A 25,583-nucleotide genomic window follows, 5' to 3' on the forward strand; every position below is an offset into this window, starting at 1 on the left:
TGTACAGGTAACACACAATGGGGGCCGATTTTCATCAAGGCCTCCGCCCGCCCAAGTGCCGCCGATGGCCGCTGAGGTACTGGACGGTACTTTGGACGGGATATTAATGGCCGAGGTCCCTCAAAGGTTGGTGGGCGGCAAATGGACGACGTACGCCGCCAATCAGGGCGGCAGCGGGCGGGAGGTCCCAGTCTTGGCGGCAAAGGCGCTTGCCGCCCAAGTGCCACAGAGGATGGAGTCGGGCCCACAGAGGGTCAAATACCCGAAAAAAAAAAAATCACCAATGAAAAATACAAAATCTATCCGAAGACCTTCAGGGGACCTCATGCAGGTAAGTCGCTGTTGAAATTAAAAAAAAATGTTCACTTACCTTTTTTCAGGTTCTTCAGACTTACCGTTGGTAGACCAGCCTGCAACCAGCGGTCCACCCCCGTTCTGCCGCCGAGTCCTGCCAACAGGAATCTGGAAGCTCAGCGGACGGGAGCTCAGTTGCGCCACTTGGCCGTCCGCTGACGTCAGTGGGTGGTTCCCGGTGGCTCTCTCCTCCCGCCCGCTCCAGGCCACTTCCAAAGTAGCACTGGACAGATCTTCGGCGGATGAATATCAGCCCCAATGTATTATTATATAATGTAACTGGTCTCCTTGTGGCATTATTAAAATCATCTCGCTTCTTTTGCAACTCTTATTTATTTTCTATTCTCTATTTTTGTTTTGTATTGCTCTTCCCTCTTTTTTCTCTTTCCATATGCTTCGAGACATGTTTATTTTGTCCGACTCTTTCTCTCACGGTTTGTGTAAGTTTCTCCTTTACTGTGTCGCACCTCTTTTCTGTATGGCGCTAACACATGTTCCTTTACTTGCGCACTCAGTTTCTATCAGGTGAAGTGAACAGTATGGACAAAATCAGATTTCTTTTTGAGAGATTTAATTGCGTAGCTTTAATGCAGTTGCCTAATTAGTAACTTTCGGGCAAAAAAAGTGAATATTTGATTGGATAGTTTTGTATTGATTAGGGATTCATAATTGGTAGCTTTTCCCATCTGTTTACTGGTTTATGAATGAGCACCTTTCCTACATGCCTATAGTGAACAGAATCAGCATCATTTATTTAATAGATGGTAATTATTTCAACTGAACAGGTAAGTAGGACATATGTTTTTCATGTGAGACGCTCTGAAGTATAACAGAGTTTATCAAGCATGACAGAGTAGAACACAGTTCATTTTATACACTAGCTGATCTCCCATGGCATTGCACATGGGAAGTCAAGGACAAGTGTAGTATTCCTGATAAAAAGGGTTAGAGGACGGGGCGGGGAGAGCATGTGGCTATATATTCTGGGTGGCTTGAGACAGGGAAGGAGGTGTGTGGGTGTAAGGGATAAATTGTAAGAGTTGCAAATAGGTGGTCAGAATTATGCTGAAGACAGTGAACTAATCAGTATTAGGAGGGTCTGAAAAATTGCCTATGTATGTAACACTTGCTTATATAGGTATAGCACACTTATAACGCATTAAACTGTATCCGTAACCTTAGTAACACTTAAACAGCCAAAGTCAGCAGTTTTTGATTCGACGTCTCTGAGGAAGAGATAAGGAAGCCAGTGTATTTTGGTACAGTTACTTCAGGCGACGTGCAGTCTGGGGTAGAGGGCAAATAATGTAACAACACAATGATGGGAGATGGACAGTTGTATATACCACTCAGAGCCAGTCTGATAAGAGTCGACAAATCAATGTAACTCCGCTGATAGCAATAGACCTATCGATGATTTTGTAGGAGGATAGCTCCTCTCTAAAACCTGTATACATTATACTTGAAAACTCTTTGTATTTCGGAGGTTTAGACTGAACCTTCCCGTGCATTGCTCATAATAAAGCCGGTAAACCTGAGGTTTTGTTTACTTCCGTGGTCGTAATACATTGGGAGCTGGACGAGGTGTCGATTAGCTATATCAGTTAATCCACCCCGAGGGAAGAGACGCCTTCCTTTTACCCCAACATTTGGCGCTGCGAGCAGGGTGCTGACCCTCTGACCTGGATGATGTGACAGCTGAATGGCAGTGAGTATATTTTGTACCACCTGCAGCTGTAGCATTGACGGGGAAGGAGGTCATCTGTATAAAGAATTAGAAGGGGTAATCTGTGGAATACAAGTTATAGCGAACCAGGGAAGGACGAAAATCAAGGTTGAGGATAGGTGTATTGCCTGAAAAAGAAGGAATACAACCTAAAAAGGGGGTGGGACCCCAGCGATCGTTAGAGGAAAAATAAGGTGCATATCCCGAAGTGTGACACGGTAATAACACGGAGAAGCCGGCGCAAACAAGGAGGAATACAACCTAAAAAGTTGGGACCCCAGGATGTTTGGGAAAACTGGCCAGTGGGATAAAATGAAGACCAAGGGGGGTCTCTGAGATATGGACTAAGAGAGTCCCGGGTATAAGTGCTAATAGGGAAAAGACGAAAAAAGAAAAATACTGGAAAAAACATTGAATTCACAAAGGACAGCTTGTTTTATCAAAAGATAAAGATGCAACCTTGAAGCTACAGCTGCTAAGAAGGAAACAAATTGAACGAATTTGGGAAAAAAAATGTTTGCGATTGTCTTATTTGAAGAAGAGTGTGAATGTCTGTCTTTATGTAAACAAAATAAAAACTTGAGTTAAACTTGACACAGAAGCTGCAGCTTTGTGCCAAAAAAGAAAAACAAAGATGTTTAACTATGGACTGGAGGAAGGCCATCAAAATATTAAGTTTGGATTCAAAAGGGGAAAAGATCTAAACTATGCGAACTCAGCAAAGGAAGGAAAGAAATTGGGAATTAGAAAATGTTGCTGAGAGAAATAAGACACAAGATTTGCTTAGTGAACGGGACCGTAAAAAAACAAAATGCTGGAATGTACATAGCTTGTGTGAAAATTGGATTTCAGTAAACAAAATAGCTATTAAAAGTATGTGGTCTCGTTTTAAATCAATTAAAAAATTCTTTGGCAAGTATTTGAACTGGAAGTTTAGAAAATTGGAGTTTAATCTAAAATGTTATCTTTTCCGATGAGAAAGTTTTTATTTAAAGCTAATTATGACAGCTTTACTAATGATTTCTACTGTTTCAATGAATTCCTAATTTCTAAGCAAGTTTTGAAGGGACAAAGACTTGGGGGAAAAAATTCGGATGATTATGTGAAGTCACGTAATGACGTCAGGCCTTCTTACAAATCTGCAAAGGAGTTAACCCTTTCCATTGACAGCTGTTTTATACTGGATATTTATTAAGAAACCCAAATTGAGAAAGAAATGAAAAAGCAAGGATAGCAGCCAGAAGACTCACCTGACAGACAGAGCAAATGATGGGATAGTCAGCATAAAAATAAAACGAAAAAAGCCAATGTAATAATACTCGCCTGTTACAGAGGACAGATAGATACTCAAAAAAAAATTCAAGAGAGTTAGAAGCTAAGATAAATAAGCTGGAAGAGATAAAGACAGGACCAAACGGATAGTGCAATGCGCAGCCATAGCACCATCAATACAGCAACAGAGCCGATGTACCCCACGGTGGGTAAGTGTAGTCCACAAACCCAACCCAACAGTAAACCAGACTGGGATAACGAGTACGGAGTAGAGTGACCCCGACACATGATAATGGCTATCTATCAGCGGCGCCGATACACACGACCACAATTCCCACCAACGGACGTAGAGCGGCCCACACTACCATACAGGAGGTGTCTTTCAGCCCACAGGAGAGACAAATTCTATTGAATGAGTTATCAACCCCTAAAGTAAATAGTAGGAATACAGAATTCTGGCAAAAGGTGGAAGAAATACGAGACGCCCATAGCCTAACCTTAGCAGACAAAAATGATGCAGCATTCTTGAAAATTAAGATGAAACTTTGGAGGGGCAGAACACGGAGAGGAGTTAAAGTCAGAACGAAGGGAGAAGATAGCAAAAATAGCAGCAGAGACGAAGGGGGAGGAGACACACCCCTGCGCAGCTCCCCTGATATGTTTTAGCTGCAATAAGGGAGGAGGTGCAGGAAGGCGAGGTCCTCAACAGGCAAAGAAGTATGTGGATGATATCCTGATTGCCTCCAGCACAGAACAACACGTACCAGCTTTAAATACAGTGCTAGGAGCTATACAGAGCGCAGAATTAAAAATAAATCCTCGGAAGGTATAGGTGGGAAGGAGCGAAGTAACATATAGAAACATAGAAAATAGGTGCAGGAGCAGGCCATTCGAGCCTGCAACATCATTCAATGAGTTCATGGCTGAACATGCAACTTCAGTACCCCATTCCTGCTTTCTCGCCATACCCCTTGATCCCCCAAGTAGTAAGGACTACATCTAACTCCTTTTTGAATATATTTAGTGTATTGGCCTCAACAACCTTCTGTGGTAGAGAATTCCACAGGTTCACCACTCTGGGTGAAGAAGTTTCTCCTCATCTCGGTCCTAAATGGCTTACCCCTTATCCTTAGACTGTGACCCCTAGTTCTGGACTTCCCCAACATTGGAAACATTCTTCCTGCATCTAACCTGTCTAAACCCGTCAGAATTTTAAACGTTTCTATGAGATCCCCTCTCATTCTTCTGAACTCCAGTGAATACAAGCCCAGTTGATCCAGTCGTTCTTGATATGTCAGTACCCCCATCCCAGGAATCAGTCTGGTGAACCTTCAGTGCACTCCCTCAATAGCAAGAATGTCCTTCCTCAAGTCAGGAGACCCAAACTGTACACAATACTCCAGGTGTGGCCTCACCAAGGCCCAAAACAACTGCAGTAACACCTCCCTGTCCCTGTACTCAAATCCCCTCACTATGAAGGTCAACATGCCATTTGCTTTCTCAACCGCCTGCTGTACCTGCATGCCAACCTTCAATGACTGATGTACCATGACACCCAGGTCTCGTTGCACCTCCCCTTTACCTAATCTATCATCATTCAGATAATAGTCTGTCTTTCTGTTTTTACCACCAAAGTGATAACCTCACATTTATCCACATTATAATTCATCTGCCATGCATTTGTCCACTCACCTAACCTATCCAAGTCACTCTGCAGCCTCATAGCATCCTCCTCGCAGCTCACACTGCCACCCAAGTTAGTGTCATCCGCAAATTTGGAGATACTACATTTAATCCCCTCGTCCAAATCATTAATGTACAATGTAAACAGCTGGGGCCCCAGCACAGATCCTTGCGGTACTCCACTAGTCACTTATTAAGGATGCCATAGCAGCGCATTTGGAAAGAGGTGACATGATAGGCCTGCCATTCTGAAAAGTACCCATTTACTCCTACTCTTTGCTTCCTGTCTGCCAACCAGTTCTCAATCCACGTCAGCACACTACCCCCAATCCCATGTGCTTTAACTTTGCACATTAATCTCTTGTGTGGGACCTTGTCGAAAGCCTTCTGAAAGTCCAAATACACCACATCAACTGGATCCCCCTTGTCCACTCTACTGGAAACATCCTCAAAAAATTCCAGAAGATTTGTCAAGCATGATTTCCCTTGCACAAATCCATGCTGACTTGGACCTATCATGTCACCTCTTTCCAAATGCGCTGCTATGGCATCCTTAATAATTGATTCCATCATTTTACCCACTATCGATGTCAGGCTGACCGGTCTATAATTCCCTGTTACCTCTCTCCCTCCTTTTTTAAAAAGTGGGGTTACATTGGCTACCCTCCATTCCATAGGAACTGATCCAGAGTCTATGGAATGTTGGAAAATGACTGTCAATGCATCCGCTATTTCCAAGGCCACCTCCTTAAGTACTCTGGGATGCAGTCCATCAGGCCCTGGGGATTTATCAGCCTTCAATCCCATCAATTTCCCCAACACAATTTCCCGACTAATAAGGATTTCCCTCAGTTCCTCCTTCTTACTAGACCCTCTGACCCCTTTTATATCCGGAAGGTTATTTGTGTCCTCCTTAGTGAATACCAAACCAAAGTACTTGTTCAATTGGTCTGCCATTTCTTTGTTCCCAGTTATGACTTCCCCTGATTCTGACTGCAGGGGACTTACATTTGTCTTTACTAACCTTTTTCTCTTTACATATCTATAGAAGCTTTTGCAGTCCGTCTTAATGTTCCCTGCAAGCTTCCTCTCGTACTCTATTTTCCCTGCCCTAATCAAACCCTTTGTCCTCCTCTGCTGAGTTCTAAATTTCTCCCAGTCCCTGGGTTCGCTGCTATTTCTGGCCAATTTGTATGCCACTTCCTTGGCTTTAATACTATCCCTGACTTAAGAACATAAGAATTAGGAACAGGAGTAGGCCATCTAGCCCCTCGAGCCTGCTCCGCCATTCAAAAAGATTATGGCTGATCTGGCCGTGGACTCAGCTCCACTTACCCGCCCGCTCCCCATAACCCTTAATTCCCTTATTGGTTAAAAATCTATCTATCTGTGATTTGAATACATTCAATGAGCTAGCTTCAACTGCTTCTCTGGGCAGAGAATTCCACAGATTCACAGCCCTCTGGGAGAAGAAATTCCTTCTCAACTCGGTTTTAAATTGGCTCCCCTGTATTTTGATGCTGTGCCCCCTAGTTCTAGTCTCCCCGACCAGTGGAAACAACCTCTCTGCCTCTATCTTGTCTATCTCTTTCATTATTTTAAATGTTTCTATAAGATCACCCCTCATCCTTCTGAACTCCAACGAGTAAAGACCCAGTCTACTCAATCTATCATCATAAGGTAACCCCCTCATCTCCGGAATCAGCCTAGTGAATCGTCTCTGTACCCCCTCCAAAGCTAGTATATCCTTCCTTAAGTAAGGTGACCAAAACTGCACGCAGTACTCCAGGTGCGGCCTCTCCAATACCCTGTACGGTTGCAGCAGGACCTCCCTGCTTTTGTGCTCCATCCCGCTCGCAATGAATGCCAACATTCCATTCGCCTTCCTGATTACCTGCTGCAGCTGCAAACTAACTTTTTGGGATTCAAGCACAAGGACCCCCAGGTCCCTCTGCACCGCAGCATGTTGTAATTTCTCCCCATTCAAATAATATTCCCTTTTGCTGTTTTTTTTTCCAAGGTGGATGAACTCACATTTTCCGACATTGTATTCCATCTGCCAAACCTTAGCCCATTCGCTTAACCTATCCAAATCTCTTTGCAGCTTCTCTGTGTCCTCTACACAACTCGCTTTCCCACTAATCTTAGTGTCATCTGCAAATTTTGTTGCACTACACTCTGTCCCCTCTTCCAGGTCATCTATGTATATTGTAAACAGTTGTCACAGCACCGATCCCTGTGGCACACCACTAACCACCGATTTCCAACCCGAAAAGGACCCATTTATCCCGACTCTCTGCTTTCTGTTAGCTAGCCAATTCTCGATCCATGCTTATACATTTCCTCTGATTCCACGTACCTTTATCTTCTGCAGTAACCTTTTGTGTTGCACCTTATCGAATGCCTTTTGGAAATCTAAATACACCACATCCATCGGTACACCTCTATCCACCATGCTCGTTATATCCTCAAAGAATTCCAGTAAATTAGTTAAACATGATTTCCCCTTCATGAATCCATGTTGCGTCTGCTTGATTGCACTATTCCTCTCTAGATGTCCCGCTATTTCTTCCTTATTGATAGCAACATTTTCCCCACTACAGATGTTAAACTAACCGGCCTATAGTTACCTGCCTTTTGTCTGCCCCCTTTTTTAAACAGAGGCGTTACATTAGCTGCTTTCCAATCCGCTGGTATCTCCCCAGAGTCCAGAGAATTTTGGTAGATTATAACGAATGCATCTGCTATAACTTCCGCCATCTCTTTTAATACCCTGGGATGAATTTCATCAGGACCAGGGGACTTGTCTACCTTGAGTCCCATTAGCCTGTCCAGCACTACCCCCCTAGTGATAGTGATCGTCTCAAGGTCCTCCCTTCCCACATTCCCGTGACCAGCAATGTTTGGCATGGTTTTTGTGTCTTCCACTGTGAAGACGGAAGCAAAATAATTGTTTAAGGTCTCAGCCATTTCCACATTTCCCATTATTAAATCCCTCTTCTCATCTTCTAAGGGACCAACATTTACTTTAGTCACTCTCTTCCGTTTTATATATCCGTAAAAGCTTTTACTATCTGTTTTTATGTTTTGCGCAAGTTTATTCCCTTGATTATTGTCCACCCCACCGTGAAGTTATTATTTGGGGGCCTATAAACTACGCCAACCAGTGACTTTTTCCCCTTACTATCTCTAATCTCCACCCACAATGATTCAACATTTTGTTCATTGGAGCCAATATCCTCCCTCACAACTGCCCTGATATCATCCTTTATTAACAGAGCTACCCCACCTCCTTTCCCTTCTTGTCTATCCTTCCGAATTGTCAGATACCCCTGTATGTTTAATTCCTAGTCTTGGCCACCTTGCAACCACGATTCTGTAATGGCCAACAAATCATACCCATTTGTAATGATTTGTGCTGACATACATATTGTCCCTTCCTATCACCTTGTTGTTTACCCTTACCCCAGTGCTACTGTGCTCTGTTGCCTCCTGCCTTTTGCATTCTTTCTTGGGGTCCTGTTCATCTGAGCTCTCACTCACTCTAACTAGCTCAGAGCCCTCTCCTGGTTTCCGAATACTCCTCGCATTGAGGCACAGAGCTTTCAGGCTTGCCTTTTTATTACACTTTGACCCTTTCGAATTTTGCTGTACAGTGGCCCTTTTTGTTTTTTGCCTTGGGTTTCTCTGCCCTCCACTTTTCCTCATCTCCTTTCTGTCTTTTGCTTCTGTCTCCATTTTGTTTCCCTCTGTCTCCCTGCATTGGTTCCCATCCCCCTGCCATATTAGTTTAACTCCTCCCCAACAGCACTAGCAAATACTCCCCCTAGGACATTAGTTCCGGTCCTGCCCAGGTGCAGACCGTCCGGTTTGTACTGGTCCCACCTCCGCCAGAACCGGTTCCAATGCCCAGGAATTTGAATCCCTCCCTGCTGCACCACTGCTCAAGCCACATATTCATCTGAGCTATCCTGTGATTCCTACTCTGACTCGCACGTGGCACTGGTAGCAATCCTGAGATTACTACTTTTGAGGTCCTACTTTTTAAATTTAGCTCCTAGCTCCTTAAATTCGTCTCATAGGACCTCATCCCGTTTTTGACCTGTATCGTTGGTACCTATATGCACCGCGACAACTGGCTGTTCACTCTCCCTTTTCAGAATGTCCTGCACCCGCTCCGAGACATCCTTGACCCTTGCACCAGGGAGGCAACATACCATCCTGGAGTCTCGGTTGCGACCACAGAAACACCTATCTATTCCCCTTACAATCGAATTCCCTATCACTATTGCTCTCCCACTCTTTTTCCTGCCCTCCTGTGCAGCAGAGCCCGCCACGGTGCCATGAACCTGGCTGCTGCTGCTCTCCCCTGATGAGTCATCCCCCTCAACAGTATCCAAAGCGGTGTATCTGTTTTGCAGGGGGCTGATCGCAGGGGCCCCCTGCACTACCTTCCTTGCACTGCTCTTCCTGTTGGTCTTCCATTCCCTATCTGGCTGTGTACCCTTTACCTGCAGTAAGACTAACTCGCTAAACGTGCTATTCACGTCATTCTCAGCATTCTCCAGAGTGAATCCATCCTCAGCTCCAGTGCCGCAATGCGGTCCGTCAGGAGCTGGAGGTGGACACACTTCCCGCACACGTAGTCGTCAGGGACACCGGAAGCGTCCCTGATTTCCCACATAGTACAGGAAGAGCATAACATGTGTTCGAGCTGTCCTGCCATGAATTAACCCCTAGATTAACTTAATTTGGCAACAACAATGCTAAATGTTACTTACTGATAAGAGAAAAGAAAAAGAAAAAGAAAAACTGCTCACCAATCACCAGCCAATCACTTACCCACTTGGCTGTGACGTCACCTTTCGATTTCTTTTACTTTTTTGCCTTCTGTCCCCACTACAGCTGCACTGGTACACCTCTTGACGACCCCGGACTCGCGCTGCTCCGAGCTCCTGCCTCCTCGACCGACTGCTCAAACTGCCCGACTCCCACTGGCCTTTATAGGCCTCTCCCTTGATAGCCACGGTTGAGCCACCATCCCTTTTTTATTTTTACGCCAGACAGGGATGTACAATTGTTGTAGTTCATCCATGCGGTCTCTAAATGTCTGCCATTGCCCATCCACTGTCAACCCCTTAAGTATCATTCGCCAATCTATCCTAGCCAATTCACGCCTCATACCTTCAAAGTTACCCTTCTTTAAGTCCTGGACCATGGTCTCTGAATTAACTGTTTCATTTTCCATCCTAATGTAGAATTCCACCATATTATGGTCACTCTTTCCCAAGGGGCTGCGCACAACGAGATTGCTAATTAATCCTCTCTCATTACACAACACCCAGTCTAAGATGGCCTCCCTCCTATGTTGGTTCCCCGACATATTGGTCTCGAAGACCATCCCTAATGCAATCCAGGAAATCCTCCTCCACCATATTGTTTCCAGTTTGGTTAGCCCAATCTATATGCATATTAAAGTCACCCATGATAACTGCTGCACCTTTATTGCATGCACCCCTAATTTTCTGTTTGATGCCCTCCCCAACATCACTACTACTGTTTGGAGGTCTGTACACAACTCCCACTAGCATTTTCTGCCCCTTGGTATTCTGTAGCTCCACCCATATCGATTCCACATCATCCAAACTAATGTCTTTCCTTACAATTGCATTAATTTCCTCTTTAACCAGCCACGCCACGCCACCTCCTTTTCCTTTCTGTCTATCCTTCCTAAATGTTGAATACCCTTGGATGTTGAGTTCCCAGCCTTGGTCACCCTGGAGCCATGTCTCCATGATGCCAACCACATCGTACCTGCTAACTGCTATCTGCACAGTTAATTCGTCCACCTTATTCTGAATACTCCTCGTATTGAGGCACAGAGCCTTCAGGCTTGCCTCTATAATATCACAAGGAAAGAGACAGATGCCTAAGGACAGAAAGGAAGCAATTCGATCAATGCTCAGGCCAGGAACCGTGAAAGGGAGCAGGCAGGTACTAGGGCTATTCAACTACTGCAGAAATGCCTAGATCAGGAAATTGTGGTTGTAAGGTTAAAACAAGCTCTCACAAGTGCTGCAGCCCTGGGATTACATGACCAGAATAGGCCCTTCCACATCTATATCCACCACAGTAAAGATCATTACATGGGGACAGGTATAGGCCAGTGGCATAGTAATATCGGGACACATACCCAGCATACCTTAGGAGAATTACTTAACACAGGAAGGCTAATAACGGTATCCGACGCGCGAAGGGCAAGGTGGGAAGCATTGCTCTTACCCTCCAATGGGGAGGCACAATAATAGACAACTGTAACAAACCTGCAGGATGGATCATTACGCAGAGAAAAGAGCATCAGTAGTACCCAACAGAAGAAGATGAGGGAAGTAGTCAGGCAAGTGAAACCCCGCTTAAGGAGGCAGACATGGGACACCACAGACAGGCCGTGGTAAATAGCAGCGGACAGCTCAAAAGGGAAGGATGGTTAGAAGGGGGTCAATCAGTTCAAGTGGCTGAATTCATGGCTCTCACTGAGGCTCTCAGCTGGCTAGGGGAAAAAGAGTAAACATCTATATGATAGCCTGGAGCAGATGGGGATACATGACCTCAGGAGGAGGGCCACTTAAACATGAGGAGATGGTAAAAAAATTAGTGGAAGCCTCCCTCCGACCCCAGGAGTGTGCGATCAACATCAACAGGGTGATGCATGGTCAGACGAAGCAGCCAAGAGGGTGGCGGAGACAGGTATACTCTGAGGAAGAGATAAGGAAGCCAATATTTTGGTAGTTACTTCGGGCGACGTGCAGTCTGGGGTAGAGGGTAAGCAATGGAGCAACACAATAATGGGAGATGGACAGTTTTATATACCACTCAGATGTAACTCCGCTGATAGCAATAGACCTATTGATAATTTTGTAGAAGGATAGCTCCTCTCCAAAACCTGTATAAATTATACTTGAAAACTCTTTTATTTCGGAGGTTTAGACTGAACCTTCCCGTGTATTGCTCGTAATAAAACTGGTAAACCTGAGGTTTCGTTTATTTACTTCCGTGGTCGTTATACATTGGGAGCTGAGCGAGGTGTCAATTAACTATATCAGTTAATCCACCCCGAGGGAGAGAAGCCTCATTTTTACCCCTACAGTCGGTAATAAAATCCAAGATTAGGAGACCTTAAAAGGATTTTAAAATATTTTTTTAAGTTACTAAATAAATATTTAACGTTTATCTTTAACATGTACTCTCACTATCTCATAGCACCTTTTGTACGTGACATGAGTGCGACAGGCAAGTTGCAAGAACCACTTATGCTACAGGCCGAACTGATGCTACAGGTAATGTACTGGGTTTACCATAAGGGCAACATTCACGTCCAAGTTTTTGATCAATCACACACTCCTCACACTGAATTTTATATCTAACAGATAGTTTACCACTGAGTAGGTAGCCTTTGGAAGATGTGAAGATAGTGCTCTACCAAAGACATCTCAGTTTTCTCTTTTCAGATGATGCTCTTCCATGCAATGCCAACATTAACTGTTTTTATTTTACGTGTGCAGTATCTGCAATTGTTTTTCCCTTTAAGCACGTCACCGCACTTCAGCTCTAATCTATAGTCATCCAAATTATTATTTCAAGCACGCAGCTTTTCAAAGTTCAAATTGCCAGATGAATTTAAGTCAAATTCAACTGTTAGAGAAACAGAAACAGATGGTATTGTGTGTAATCCTGTTCCGGTTTTAATTTTCTCTACAGATGCACATTTTTCTCTTTGCTTGCAGACCATTCACTAACATATAACTTCTTTCCACCCAGGATAGCACAATCTGCAGCAAGTTTTCTACTATCACCAAGCCATTGGAAGGCTCAATTCAAGTGAGCTGAACTTAGTAGCATTTTTCCGTTCTGCACTATTCTGAATTATGACACACCAAGCAGTCTCTGTATAAAGGGAGAGCAAGCACTAAGCCAACTCTGTTCAAGTGACAGGCAACCAAGAACAAACTTGCAACCATCAAATTGACAAGTGCAAAACCAACTAGACTACCAGAGCTAACTGCCAGGAAAACAATGGGGGCTAAATTGCCCTGCGTCCTATTTGGGGTGCACAATTTGAATGAAGTGAAGATTTAGCACCTGGCGAGATGGGCTGATAAATCTTGCTGAATTAGGCACTTAGAAAGAGAAAACGTTACGGGGTGGTATCGGAGGCAGGAATGGCCTCCGCGGGGCATGGTGCTGATGACATCAGCACAATGCGGACGTGTCGCATTGCGCTGATGCATCACAATGTCCCTCCCCTTCTTTTAAAAGGGAGGGCAGCTGTGACCTCTGCAGCCGCTTTCATGGCGCCTACTGGGTCACCAGGGAGGGAACTTAAGGAAAGGTAACTTCGACGGTATGAGGCGTGAATTGGTTAGAATAGACTGGCAAAGGATACTTAAAGGGTTGACGGTGGATAAGCAATGGCAAACATTTAAAGATCACATGGATGAACTTCAGCAATTGTACATCCCTGTCTGGAGTAAAAACAAAATGGGGAAGGTGGCTCAACCATGGCTAACAAGGGAAATTAAGGATAGTGTTAAAACCAAGGAAGAGGCATATAAATTGGCTAGAAAAAGCAGCAAACCTGAGGACTGGGAGAAATTTAGAATTCAACAGAGGAGGACTAAGGGTTTAATTAAGAGGGGGAAAATAGAGTATGAGGGGAAACTTGCAGGGAACATAAAAACTGACTGCAAAAGATTCCATAAATATGTGAAGAGAAAAAGATTAGTGAAGACAAATGTAGGTCCCTTGCAGTCGGATTCAGGTGAATTTATAATGGGGAACAAAGAAATGGCAGACCAATTGAACAAATACTTTGGTTCTGTCTTCACGAAGGAAGACACAAATAACCTTCCGAATGTACTAGGGGACAGTGGGTCTAGTGAGAAGGAGGAACTGAAGGATATTCTTATTAGGAGGGAAATTGATGGGATTGAAGGCTGATAAATCCCCGGGGCCTGATAATCTACATCCCAGAGTACTTAAGGAAGTGGCCCTAGAAATAGTGGATGCATTGGAGATCATTTTCAAACACTATCGACTCTGGATCAGTTCCTATGGACTGGAGGGTAGCTAATGTAACACCACTTTTTAAAAAAGGAAGGAGAGAGAAAACGGGTAATTATAGACCAGTTAGCCTGACATCAGTAGTGGGGAAAATGTTGGAATCAATCATTAAGGATGAAATAGCAGTGCATTTGGAAAGCAGTGACAGGATCGGTCCAAGTCAGCATGGATTTATGAAAGGGAAATCATGCTTGACGAATCTTCTGGAATTTTTTGAGGATGTAACTAGCAGTGGACAAGGGAGAACCAGTGGATGTGGTGTATTTGGACTTTCAAAAGGCTTTTGACAAGATCCCGCACAAGAGATTGGTGTACAAAGTCAAAGTGCATGGTATTGGGGGTAATGTACTGACGTGGAAAGAGAACTGGTTGGCAGACAGGAAGCAGAGAGTTGGGATAAACGGGTCCTTTTCAGAATGGCAGGCAGTGACTAGTGGAGTGCCGCAGGGCTCAGTGCTGGGACCTCAGCTCTTTACAATATACATTAACGACCTGGATGAAGGAATAGAGGAATAGAGTGTAATATCTCCAAATTTGCGGATGACACTAAACTGGATGGCAGTGTGAGCTGTGAGGAGGACGCTAAGAGGCTGCAGGGTGACTTGGACAGATTAGGTGAGTGGGTAAATACATGGCAGATGCAGTATAACGTGGATAAATGTGAGGTTATCCAATTTGGGGGCAAAAACACGAAGGCAGAATATTATCCGAATGGCGGCAGACTAGGAAAAGGGGAGGTGCAACGAGACCTGGGTGTCATGGTTCATCAGTCACTGAAAGTGGGCACGCAGGTACAGCTGGCGGTAAAGAAGGCAAATGGTATGTTGGCCTTCATAGCTAGGGGATTTGAATATAGGAGCAGGGAGGTCTTGCTGCAGTTGCACAGGGCCTTAGTGAGGCCTCATCTGGAATATTGTGTTCAGTCTAGGTCTCCTAGTCTGAGGAAGGACATTCTTGCTATTGAGGGAGTGCAGCGAAGGTTCACCAGACTGATTCCAGGGATGGCTGGGCTGTCATATGAGGAGAGACTGGAGCAACTGGGCCTTTATTCACTGGCGTTTAGAAGGATGAGAGGGGATCTCATAGAAACATAAAAGATTCTGATGGGACTGGACAAGTTAGATGCGGGAAGAATGCTCCCGATGTTGGGGAAGTCCAGAACCAGGGGACATGGTCTTAGGATAAGGGGTAGGCAATTTAGGACTGAGATGGGGAGAAACTTCTTCACTCAGAGTTGCTAACCTATGGAATTCCCTGCCACAGAGAGTTGTTGATGCCAGTTCATTGGATATATTCAAGAGGGGGTTAGATATGGCCCTTACTGCTAAGGGGATCAAGGTGGCATTGAGAGAAAGCAGGAAAGGGGTACTGAGGGAATGATCAACTATGATCGTATTGAATGGCGGTGCAGGCTCGAAGGGCCAAATGGCCTACTCCTGCACCTATTTTCTATGTTTCTGCCGGGCAAGCAGCCCGGCACCCAAGAGACGGTGTTGGGCTGTATGCTGGCGGCCTGGCCGAACGAGCGACTGTGATTGTCGGGGCGACTGTAAAGTCGGCCGACAAAGAAAAGATGGCGGCCGCGGTGCAAGGCTCTCCCATTTAAGGATGGCCAGGACGCTCCAGCCACGACAGTTTTGCGCCGCGGGACAATTTCCCCCGCGGGGTGCAAAGGGGTTGGCGCAGGACGATAAGGGGTTGGTACACACGACGATGACTTCATTGCCATGTGCGGCCCCGCCCGGGCAAAAAGTACAAGGCGCAAACCCATTTCCACTTGCAGAATCCCGGGGGCAATTCTGGGGGGGGTCCTCTGGCTGCTGCGCCCCATACGATAAAAATTAGCATCCCGTGAGCGGCCAACTGGCTGTTCCCAAAGGGGCAATTTCACCCCCAACATTTTTAAACCACACAGTTGGATAAATTCATACATGATACTTACAACTATCACTAAACTAAAATAATAAACCTGAATTCATGTACTGCATCACAGTGAAACACAAATTGCAGGATCAATTTACTCACTAAGCTTTGCTTAATCTCTGAACCAATCTTGGTTTGCATAATGCATGTTGGTATTTATTGTAGAAATCCAATTGTTGCGTTCATTATCCAAGAAGACAAAACATTTTTATTTCCAGTAATCATGTTGTTCTACTGTAATTTGTGGTTATTTAATGTCACCATATCACTCAGGTTTCCTGTTCAGCTACAAAACTAGGATAGTCTACGGCAAGTCAACCTTTTTAAATCATGGTCAAATAGATTTGTAGATAACATATGTACAAATACAATTTACTCTTGTTGTTCTATATTATCAAGGAATCCGTTGAGTGATCTCAAATTTAGCGTATTAGAAAGATTAATCTTTTTTGAAGTTTTAGATAAAAAAGCTGGTTCATTACCGTGAGATTTAAGAGATTTACAAATGAACTGTTCATACCTGAGTGACAGCTCTTATCCGTTCCATTGCCAGTGTCTGCAGCTCATGGTTGCCATTTTCTATTCCAAGCTTCAATGCCGGCAGCAGGATGGATTGGTCCAGGAGCAGAAGACAAATTTGTTTCACATACTGTAAAAACATATTAGGCCTTAAGTTAATGAGTAGGAGCATTGCAACTAAGTGATAGCTAATTCAGAAGCTACAAAAACAATGTGCAGAGGTCCTCACACCAAAATGTTTGAGCCTTTTTATTCTGTAAGATGTCACAAAATATGGTGTTAGTGGTTGGTTTTGTGACTATCATTTCCATATTTTTCTGCAAAATTTAAGTTGTAAACAAAGTGATGAATAGCTCAGTAATCTTGCTCTTAAAATAAAACACTAACAATCTACCAGCAACATAACTGGTGTGTGTTATTTTGTTCGATTACAATCATTACAAGATGGACTCACTCATGTCATCTTTTTACTCCAAAAAAGATCTCAAGGAGCTTTGAAAAAGAGTTAGACTTTATTATTAAAGAATCTAGCAGAGAACTGGGTGGCACAGCAGGCTAGACACTGGCCTTTCTGCTCTGGAAATTGGGTTCAAATTCAGCCCAGACACAAGGGCTTAGAAATCCGATTCAGTCCGTAAACGGGCGGTGCCACCACGAGACGATATTTGCTCGCACCCATAAAAAGATCGCAGGCAGCACCGGATCTTGGTGCTGCCTGCTCATCATCATTATTGTGGCATTCAGCCCAGCGCTGGATGGTTGAATGCCCAGCAAGGACATTGAGGAAGATCTGGGCCAGGATCGGTAAGGCGAGGTTGGGGCTCGGGGCCAGGATTTGAGGGACCCGGGAGTGAGGTCGGAGAGGATAATGGCAAGTACTTACCTTTTTTTCCCATTTAGCACTATTAACGTTTGTTTTTCTGGGAGTAAACAGTGCTGGCGCTGGCTGCCTCAGACATGAGCCAAATTTGCAAAAGGCAACAAAAGCAGACGTTAGGCTCTTACTTAAATATGTTAATGGCCTAACGCCTGCTTCAAACAAAACTAAATAATGTTTTTGCCCTCACCGAAGCGGCGCCATTGTTTCCACAGAATCGGCCTTAACAGCTAGCACTAAACTCCCGAATTTCAATAGGGTAAAAGTCTCCACTGTTAGCAAAAGTCCAATGGGAAATAAGTTACAAATCTTGCAAAAAAAAGTCTCTAATTCGGCACAAATTGGTATGCTTCTGTGGAGAGTGCTATATAAATGCAAGTTGTTGTCAAGTATTTTATAATGTATGTGTAGATTTTTTATGTGCTCATCAAAGTGAGGGATGTTAGTGCTGGAACTGGAACTCTTCCCATTTTAGAGAATGTTTAAACATGTGGGTTGGCATTGAAGTAATGGCAGAGGAGTGGGTGAAGTCCCAATGAAATTCAACCCCTTAGTCTTTATTTTCAGCAGCCATGCTGGTGCACGAACAACAAAGGCTGAGAGCTGAGCAATGAAATAAACTGTTTCAATGTCCTGTTTCAAACATCACAAAATGACAACTGGATTTGGAGTCAATGTTAAGTGTTCAATTTTACTTTAATAATTAAATGTAGGCTGGTAGGTGGGACAATTGGGGCTTCCTCATTCGCTTAGTTAAAGTGGTGAGCAGCTGCGCCATACAAGTCGGGAGGGATCTAGGTTTCGTCTCTACTTGTGCAAAGTTGGATGATCTCAGCAGAGTCAGTGGTAAATGAACTACATTTGGAGTCAGCTCCGTTAGGTTTGTGGAGGTTGGAAAGAATGGGTAAAAATAATCGTCCCAGTAGCTCCCACCTCCTCTTCTTAGGCAGTCCCCCGGAGTCGAGGATGACTTGCTTCCACACTAAAATGAGTTCTAAGATAACTGATGCAGGATCGACAAGCTGTGTCACAGGTGGGGCAGATGGTATTTGGAGGGACAAATGGATGGGGTGTTTGATTTGTTGTACGCTCCTTCCGCTTTTTGTGCGTGGCTTCCGCGTGCTCCCAGCGAAGAGACGCGAGGTGTTCGATGCCTTCTCAGATGCTCCTCCTCCACCATGAGCAGTCTTGGGCCAAGGATTCCCAAGAGTTGGTGGGGATGCTGCATTTTTTCAAGGAGACTTTGTGGGTGTCCTTAAAGCGTTTTCTCTGCCCTCCTGGGGCTTGCCTGCTGTGACATAGCTCGGAGTAACGTGCTTGTTTCAGGAGTCTAGCATTGGCATGCGGACAATGTGGCGCGCCCACCGGAGCTGGTCGAGCGTGGTCAATGACTCGATGCTAGGGATGTTGGCCTGAGAGAAAACACTAACGAATTTGCAGGATCTTGTGGAGGCATGTTGGTGGTACTTCTCCAGTGCTTTGAGGTGCCCACTGTACATAGTCCATGGGCCAGACTTTCGGCTTCATTTTCCGTGATTTTCTCGGTGTTACAGCTGGTTTTTCACCCGCCGAGAGTTTCCAGGTAAGTTTTTAAGCGTTATCGCCCACATCTGAAAGCGCCCACCGGGAGACCAAACTGCCCACATGCAACGCCGAGAACAAACGCCAGGGCGTAAGTTTGGCCTCAACCGCTGACGTCCAGATTGCCAAGAGACCCGCCCTGTAAAAGCTGCTTTTACAGGGCGGTAAGAGGAGACCCTGCAAAGAAAGATAAGTTAAAGGTTATTTAGGTCAGTTTTTAAAATTTTAACATGGCGATAGGGTTAAAACTGTCTTGGGAATGCTTTGTACGTGTTTATTTTTTTTTTAATGAAATTTTTTTTTAAAGTTTTCCCCCCTCCGTAGGCCCAACCGCAGCCTCGGACTAAATTTTACTACTTACCATCCATTCCGGTAACGACCGCCCATTTGTCTAACTTTGCACTTTCCCGCCGAGACAACTGCCGAGAATGTGTGTGCAACGCCCATTTTCTCGCCAGACGATGAGTTCTACTTACTTTTACCTTTAAAATGGAAATTCTCACCAGCTTTTTTCACCGAACATTAGTGGTGCTTCTCAGTGGGCAATCGGGCGTTGAGGGCCTTAGGGAAAGTTTGGCCCCATGTCTCTGAAGCATATAGGACGGCGGGTATCACTACCACTCTATAGACACGGCTTGGTGCTGGGTTTGAGATCCTGGTCTTTTAACACTTTTCCTCAGGCAACCGAATCTGCACTGGCACACTGGAGGCGGTGTTGGACTGCGTCATCGATGTCTGCCCTTGCTGATAGTAAGGCTCCCAAGGTGGGAAGTGGTCTACATTATCCAAGGTCTCATTGTGGATCTTAATAACTGTGTGGCGGGGGCAGATTGGTGGAGGACCGTTGTCTTACTGATGTTTAATGTGAGGCCCAGACTCTTGTATGCTTCAGTGAAGGCGTCAACGATGGTTTGGAATTCGGACTCTGAGTGTGCACAAATGCAAGAGTCAAATGCATGTTGTAATTCAATGACAGAGGTTGGAGCAGCCTTGGATCTGGACTGCAGGCATCGGGGGTTGAATAATTTCCTGCTTGTCCTGTAGATTAACACCACTTTAGCAGGGAGCTTGTTAAGGGTGAGATGGAGCATTGCAGCGAGGAAGATTGAGAAGAGCATTGGTGTGATAACATAGCCTTCCTTGACTCCGGTCTGCACTTGTATTGGGTCTGTGGTGGATCCGTTAGTAAGAATCATGGCTTGCATGTCATCGTGAAGCAGGCGGAGGATGGTGACGAATTTTTGAGGACAGTCGAATTTGAGAAGGAGAGAGTCAAAGGCCTTTGTGAAGTCAAAGAAAGCCACGTAGAGAGGCTGGTGCTGCTCCCTACATTTTTCTTAGATTTGTCTTGCGGTGAAGATCATCTCCATTGTGCCCCTTAGTGGGCTGAATCCACATTGTGACTCTGGGAGGAGCTCTTCAGCGACTGGGAGGAGACGATTGAGTCGGATTCTTGAAACGATTTTCCCTGTGGCAGACAGCAGGGAAACTCCTCTGTAATTATCGCAGTCGGACTTGTCCCCTTTCTTGAAGATGGTCACAATTACGGAATCTCTGCGATCCCCTGGCATGCTCTGCTCTTTCCACCTCATCTCTATCCAGTGGCCGATGCTGGAAGTGTGCATCAATAGAGATTTCATGACCCATTGGCTATCTCCATCTCAGGAGCTACTCAGACATCCCTACTACCTTCTCCTAGATATTGACACTTACTGTACACAGCACAAAAGGGGAAGCACTGGAGAAAAACACATAATTTAGAGCACATCAATCACTTTTAAGTAATAAATTATTTTAGTTGCAGTTCCAGTTTGTATAGAATTCATTGTATTGGGGAAAATTCCTGACGTAAGAGATGAATAGATAAGCAGGAATAGTAGATGAAGTAGAGGGCAATGGGAGGCATAGTGCTTGATGGGCCAGTTCATTGGGAACATGTTTTCAGCAATGCTTGTACTCAAAGAGACCATGATTAAAATTGCTTTTTATTAGGTATTTCGGATTTGTCTTCCTTGCTGTAGTTCTACTACAACAGGAAACTTATCAGCTTTGGGTTCACTACTAGCATTCTCTTCCACTGCTGCATAATGATTCACTTCTGATGGCAAAATTATAGAGAATGCCACACACCAGGAACATTGTGGAGATTTCTGTGGGGCTGTACAATAGGACATGCCGAGACCTATGAAGGCATGTGACACATTATATTTTACATCGGCACAGTTATTGGTTTCAGACTAGTGACAGGTGCCATAGCTCAAGAGGGTATCTCGGTCCTCTGGGATAAATGCACCAACCAGCATCATAAGGATTAGGGGGATCACAAGTTCAATCCCCAGTCTGTTCTAATTGAACTTATCTCAGGTAACAATATACTATATTGGAACACATGAAACTTCAGTTTTTTCCAAGAATATATAAACTTATTACTTTAATATGAAGGCAATGCCACAGTCAATTGTGGTTAGATTGCCAACAGTAAATCTGTGGGACTTGTACCAACAGAGCTATGCTTCACAACACCCTTGAATACAATTAGTACAGATTAAATTAGATTAAAACTTTGAAAGAAGATTCTAAAATTACCGGAAATGGTAGTTTGTGCTTTGTCAAATAAAGAGAGCGGCAGATGGCAAGTATTTCATTTCCAGTGGTAGCTTTCTGTTCAGGGGCACACTTTACCAACATGGCAACAACAAGCTTAATCCAAGCATTATCCTTCTCACTTGTCCTGTAGAGGTGAAGTTTTTTTAATTAGGCAGGTAAGCTTCATGCATATTCCAGCAATGTACATCATAAACATTATTTGAAGATTTAAGTTACATCCGACTTTCTGTGCTCTGCAGTACTGCTTTATTACCATTCACAGATACAAATAGTTTCTATTACGGTTTAGTGGAGTTTTGATGGGGCGGGTCTCCTTACCTAACTGTGAAAAAGAGGCATTTCCATCTCTTTAATATCACCAGTCTCTGCCCGTGCCTCAGCCTACCTGCTGCTGAAATCCACATCCATGCTTTCCTGACCTGCACATCAGATTGTTCCAATGCTCTCCGCTGGCCTTGCACCTCCATAAACTTCAGCTCATCCAAAGCACTGCTGCCCGTGTCCGAACTCGCAACAAGTCCCGTTCACCCATCACTCTCTGCTCCCGGTTCAGCAATGCCTCAAATTTAAAACTCTCATCCTTTTGTTCAAATCGCTCAATGGCTTCACCCCTCCCTCAGTGTGGTCGTCAAATTAAATTTAACAAGCTCATGCTTCCCCTCTCATATGTCAATTTTCAGCTACTCCAAATAAACACTAGTGTAATTTTATTCCTGAAAAGATTATGATCCTTTAAATCAGGTTTCTTTAGCTATCTGGAGTATTACTTGTGCTACAGAGGAAATTAATTTCATCCTACCCAATGGGAGATCCATGTTGAGTGTTGATTATAAATCTATGCAGCAGTGAGCAAAAATATTGCACTGGAACATCGAATACAGTATCTCATTAATAATATAAATCTCAAGAGAAATGTGAAAAAAATGTAACATTATTTAGTGTCAAGAGTAACAACATCCAGTCCATTATCAGTAAAAGTATGTGTGTTAGAAATTCATCTCAGGCCGTGTGGTAAAACGGGCGGTATCGGATCGGCCTCCCCTTATACGTGGCGCCTGACATTCAGCTCCATTGCCATCAATGGAATTAAATCTGTGTCTAAGGGTCAGCCAATCCAATACCGGCCATTGTGCACAACCACCCGAGGCAAATTTATACCTCTTCATTTTTCTCTTCCACCAGAAATAGTTAAATTCTTTATTTAAAAGAATAAGGGTTACTATATGTTACCATTGATCTCCAGTCAGTGCCAACTTAAAACAGGAACAAATTAGGTTGGAAATACACAGCAGGTTCTTCAGAGAAATGTCATATTGACTGCCTTTTCTCATTTCTGCTGCTGACAGACCGTTGAGCATTTTCTGTTTTAATTTTATTGCACCTTTTCAGTATTCAGTTTTTAAAAACTCAGCAGAGCGAAGGTGGGGATGCACACACACAAGATAGGATGTGGGGGTGGGGGTGGGGAGAAACGAAATAGAACGTGTTGGAAGGGGGGGTGGGGGAGAGTGACACCAAGCGTGGCGGGGGGGGGGGGGAGGAGAAAACAGAGCGGGGAGGGGGGGGGGAGAGGGGGGAACAGAGCGCGGGGGGGGGAACAGAGCGCGGGGGGGGGGAACAGAGCGCGGGGTGGGGGAACAGAGCGCGGGGTGGGGGAACAGAGCGCGGGGGGGGGGGAACAGAGCGCGGGGGGGGGGAACAGAGCGCGGGGGGGGGGAACAGAGCGCGGGGGGGGGGAACAGAGCGCGGGGGGGGGGAACAGAGCGCGGGGGGGGGGAACAGAGCGCGGGGGGGGGGAACAGAGCGCGGGGGGGGGGAACAGAGCGCGGGGGGGGGGGAACAGAGCGCGGGGGGGGGGAACAGAGCGCGGGGGGGGGGAACAGAGCGCGGGGGGGGGAACAGAGCGCGGGGGGGGGAAACAGAGCGCGGGGGGGGGAACAGAGCGCGGGGGGGGGAACAGAGCGCGGGGGGGGGAACAGAGCGCGGGGGGGGGAACAGAGCGCGGGGGGGGGAACAGAGCGCGGGGGGGGGAACAGAGCGCGGGGGGGGGAACAGAGCGCGGGGGGGGGGAAACAGAGCGCGGGGGGGGGGAAACAGAGCGCGGGGGGGGGAACAGAGCGCGGGGGGGGGGAACAGAGCGCGGGGGGGGGGAACAGAGCGCGGGGGGGGAACAGAGCGCGGGGGGGGAAACAGAGCGCGGGGGGGGGGGAAACAGAGCGCGGGGGGGGGGGGAAACAGAGCGCGGGGGGGGGGGGAAACAGAGCGCGGGGGGGGGGAAACAGAGCGCGGGGGGGGGGAAACAGAGCGCGGGGGGGGGGAAACAGAGCGCGGGGGGGGAAACAGAGCGCGGGGGGGGGAACAGAGCGCGGGGGGGGGAACAGAGCGCGGGGGGGGGAACAGAGCGCGGGGGGGGGAACAGAGCGCGGGGGGGGGAACAGAGCGCGGGGGGGGGAACAGAGCGCGGGGGGGGGAACAGAGCGCGGGGGGGGGAACAGAGCGCGGGGGGGGGAACAGAGCGCGGGGGGGGGAACAGAGCGCGGGGGGGGGAACAGAGCGCGGGGGGGGGGAACAGAGCGCGGGGGGGGGAACAGAGCGCGGGGGGGGGAACAGAGCGCGGGGGGGGGAACAGAGCGCGGGGGGGGGAACAGAGCGCGGGGGGGGGAACAGAGCGCGGGGGGGGGAACAGAGCGCGGGGGGGGGGAAACAGAGCGCGGGGGGGGGGAAACAGAGCGCGGGGGGGGGGAAACAGAGCGCGGGGGGGGGGAACAGAGCGCGGGGGGGGGGAAACAGAGCGCGGGGGGGGGGAAACAGAGCGCGGGGGGGGGAAACAGAGCGCGGGGGGGGGGAAACAGAGCGCGGGGGGGGGGAAACAGAGCGCGGGGGGGGGAACAGAGCGCGGGGGGGGGAACAGAGCGCGGGGGGGGGAACAGAGCGCGGGGGGGGGAACAGAGCGCGGGGGGGGGAACAGAGCGCGGGGGGGGGAACAGAGCGCGGGGGGGGGAACAGAGCGCGGGGGGGGGGAAACAGAGCGCGGGGGGGGGGAACAGAGCGCGGGGGGGGGGAACAGAGCGCGGGGGGGGGGAACAGAGCGCGGGGGGGGGGAAACAGAGCGCGGGGGGGGGGGAAACAGAGCGCGGGGGGGGGGAAACAGAGCGCGGGGGGGGGGGAAACAGAGCGCGGGGGGGGGAAACAGAGCGCGGGGGGGGGGAAACAGAGCGCGGGGGGGGAAACAGAGCGCGGGGGGGGAAACAGAGCGCGGGGGGGGGGGGAAACAGAGCGCGGGGGGGGGGGGAAACAGAGCGCGGGGGGGGGGGGAAACAGAGCGCGGGGGGGGGGAAACAGAGCGCGGGGGGGGGAAACAGAGCGCGGGGGGGGGGGGAAACAGAGCGCGGGGGGGGGGAAACAGAGCGCGGGGGGGGAAACAGAGCGCGGGGGGGGAACAGAGCGCGGGGGGGGAAACAGAGCGCGGGGGGGGAAACAGAGCGCGGGGGGGGAAACAGAGCGCGGGGGGGGAAACAGAGCGCGGGGGGGGAAACAGAGCGCGGGGGGGGAAACAGAGCGCGGGGGGGGAAACAGAGCGCGGGGGGGGAAACAGAGCGCGGGGGGGGAAACAGAGCGCGGGGGGGGGGGAAACAGAGCGCGGGGGGGGGGGAAACAGAGCGCGGGGGGGGGGGGAAACAGAGCGCGGGGGGGGGAAAACAGAGCATGCTGGGCAGAGGCAGAGCAATACTGGTCGAGAGAAAGCAAGAACAGGAGAAAGAGTGAGTCTACTGTGTCCTAGTTGCTCTGTTTTCAAAGCCGTGTTGCAGCAGAATGAAAATTCAGGCATTCATACTTTATCATGAAAATTCGTGAAACACCATAAACTATTAGCTTGGAGATTTTAAAGAAATATCTAGACTTTTTAATGTTTACCAATGA

General features: G+C 47.1%; 1 protein-coding gene and 1 long non-coding RNA gene across 2 annotated transcripts in view; one reads left to right on the plus strand and one right to left on the minus strand.

Moving 5' to 3' along the window:
• nbas (NBAS subunit of NRZ tethering complex) overlaps nt 1-25,583 on the minus strand; it is a 357,427-nt gene that overhangs the window by 21,008 nt on the left and 310,836 nt on the right. The window contains exons 50-51 of the mRNA XM_070885013.1: nt 21,642-21,786; nt 16,599-16,727 (exon numbers count right to left, since the gene is read on the minus strand). Of these exons, the coding sequence (XP_070741114.1) occupies nt 16,599-16,727; nt 21,642-21,786 (274 nt within the window). The remainder of the gene's footprint in view (nt 1-16,598; nt 16,728-21,641; nt 21,787-25,583) is intronic.
• Nucleotides 1,847-16,985, plus strand: LOC139267150 (uncharacterized). Its single transcript, XR_011593837.1, has 3 exons — nt 1,847-2,062; nt 12,296-12,372; nt 12,854-16,985. It is a non-coding gene; the product is annotated as an uncharacterized lncRNA (long non-coding RNA).

The sequence above is a fragment of the Pristiophorus japonicus genome, chromosome 7 (assembly GCF_044704955.1).
Source record: "Pristiophorus japonicus isolate sPriJap1 chromosome 7, sPriJap1.hap1, whole genome shotgun sequence".
Lineage (NCBI taxonomy): Eukaryota > Metazoa > Chordata > Chondrichthyes > Pristiophoridae > Pristiophorus > Pristiophorus japonicus.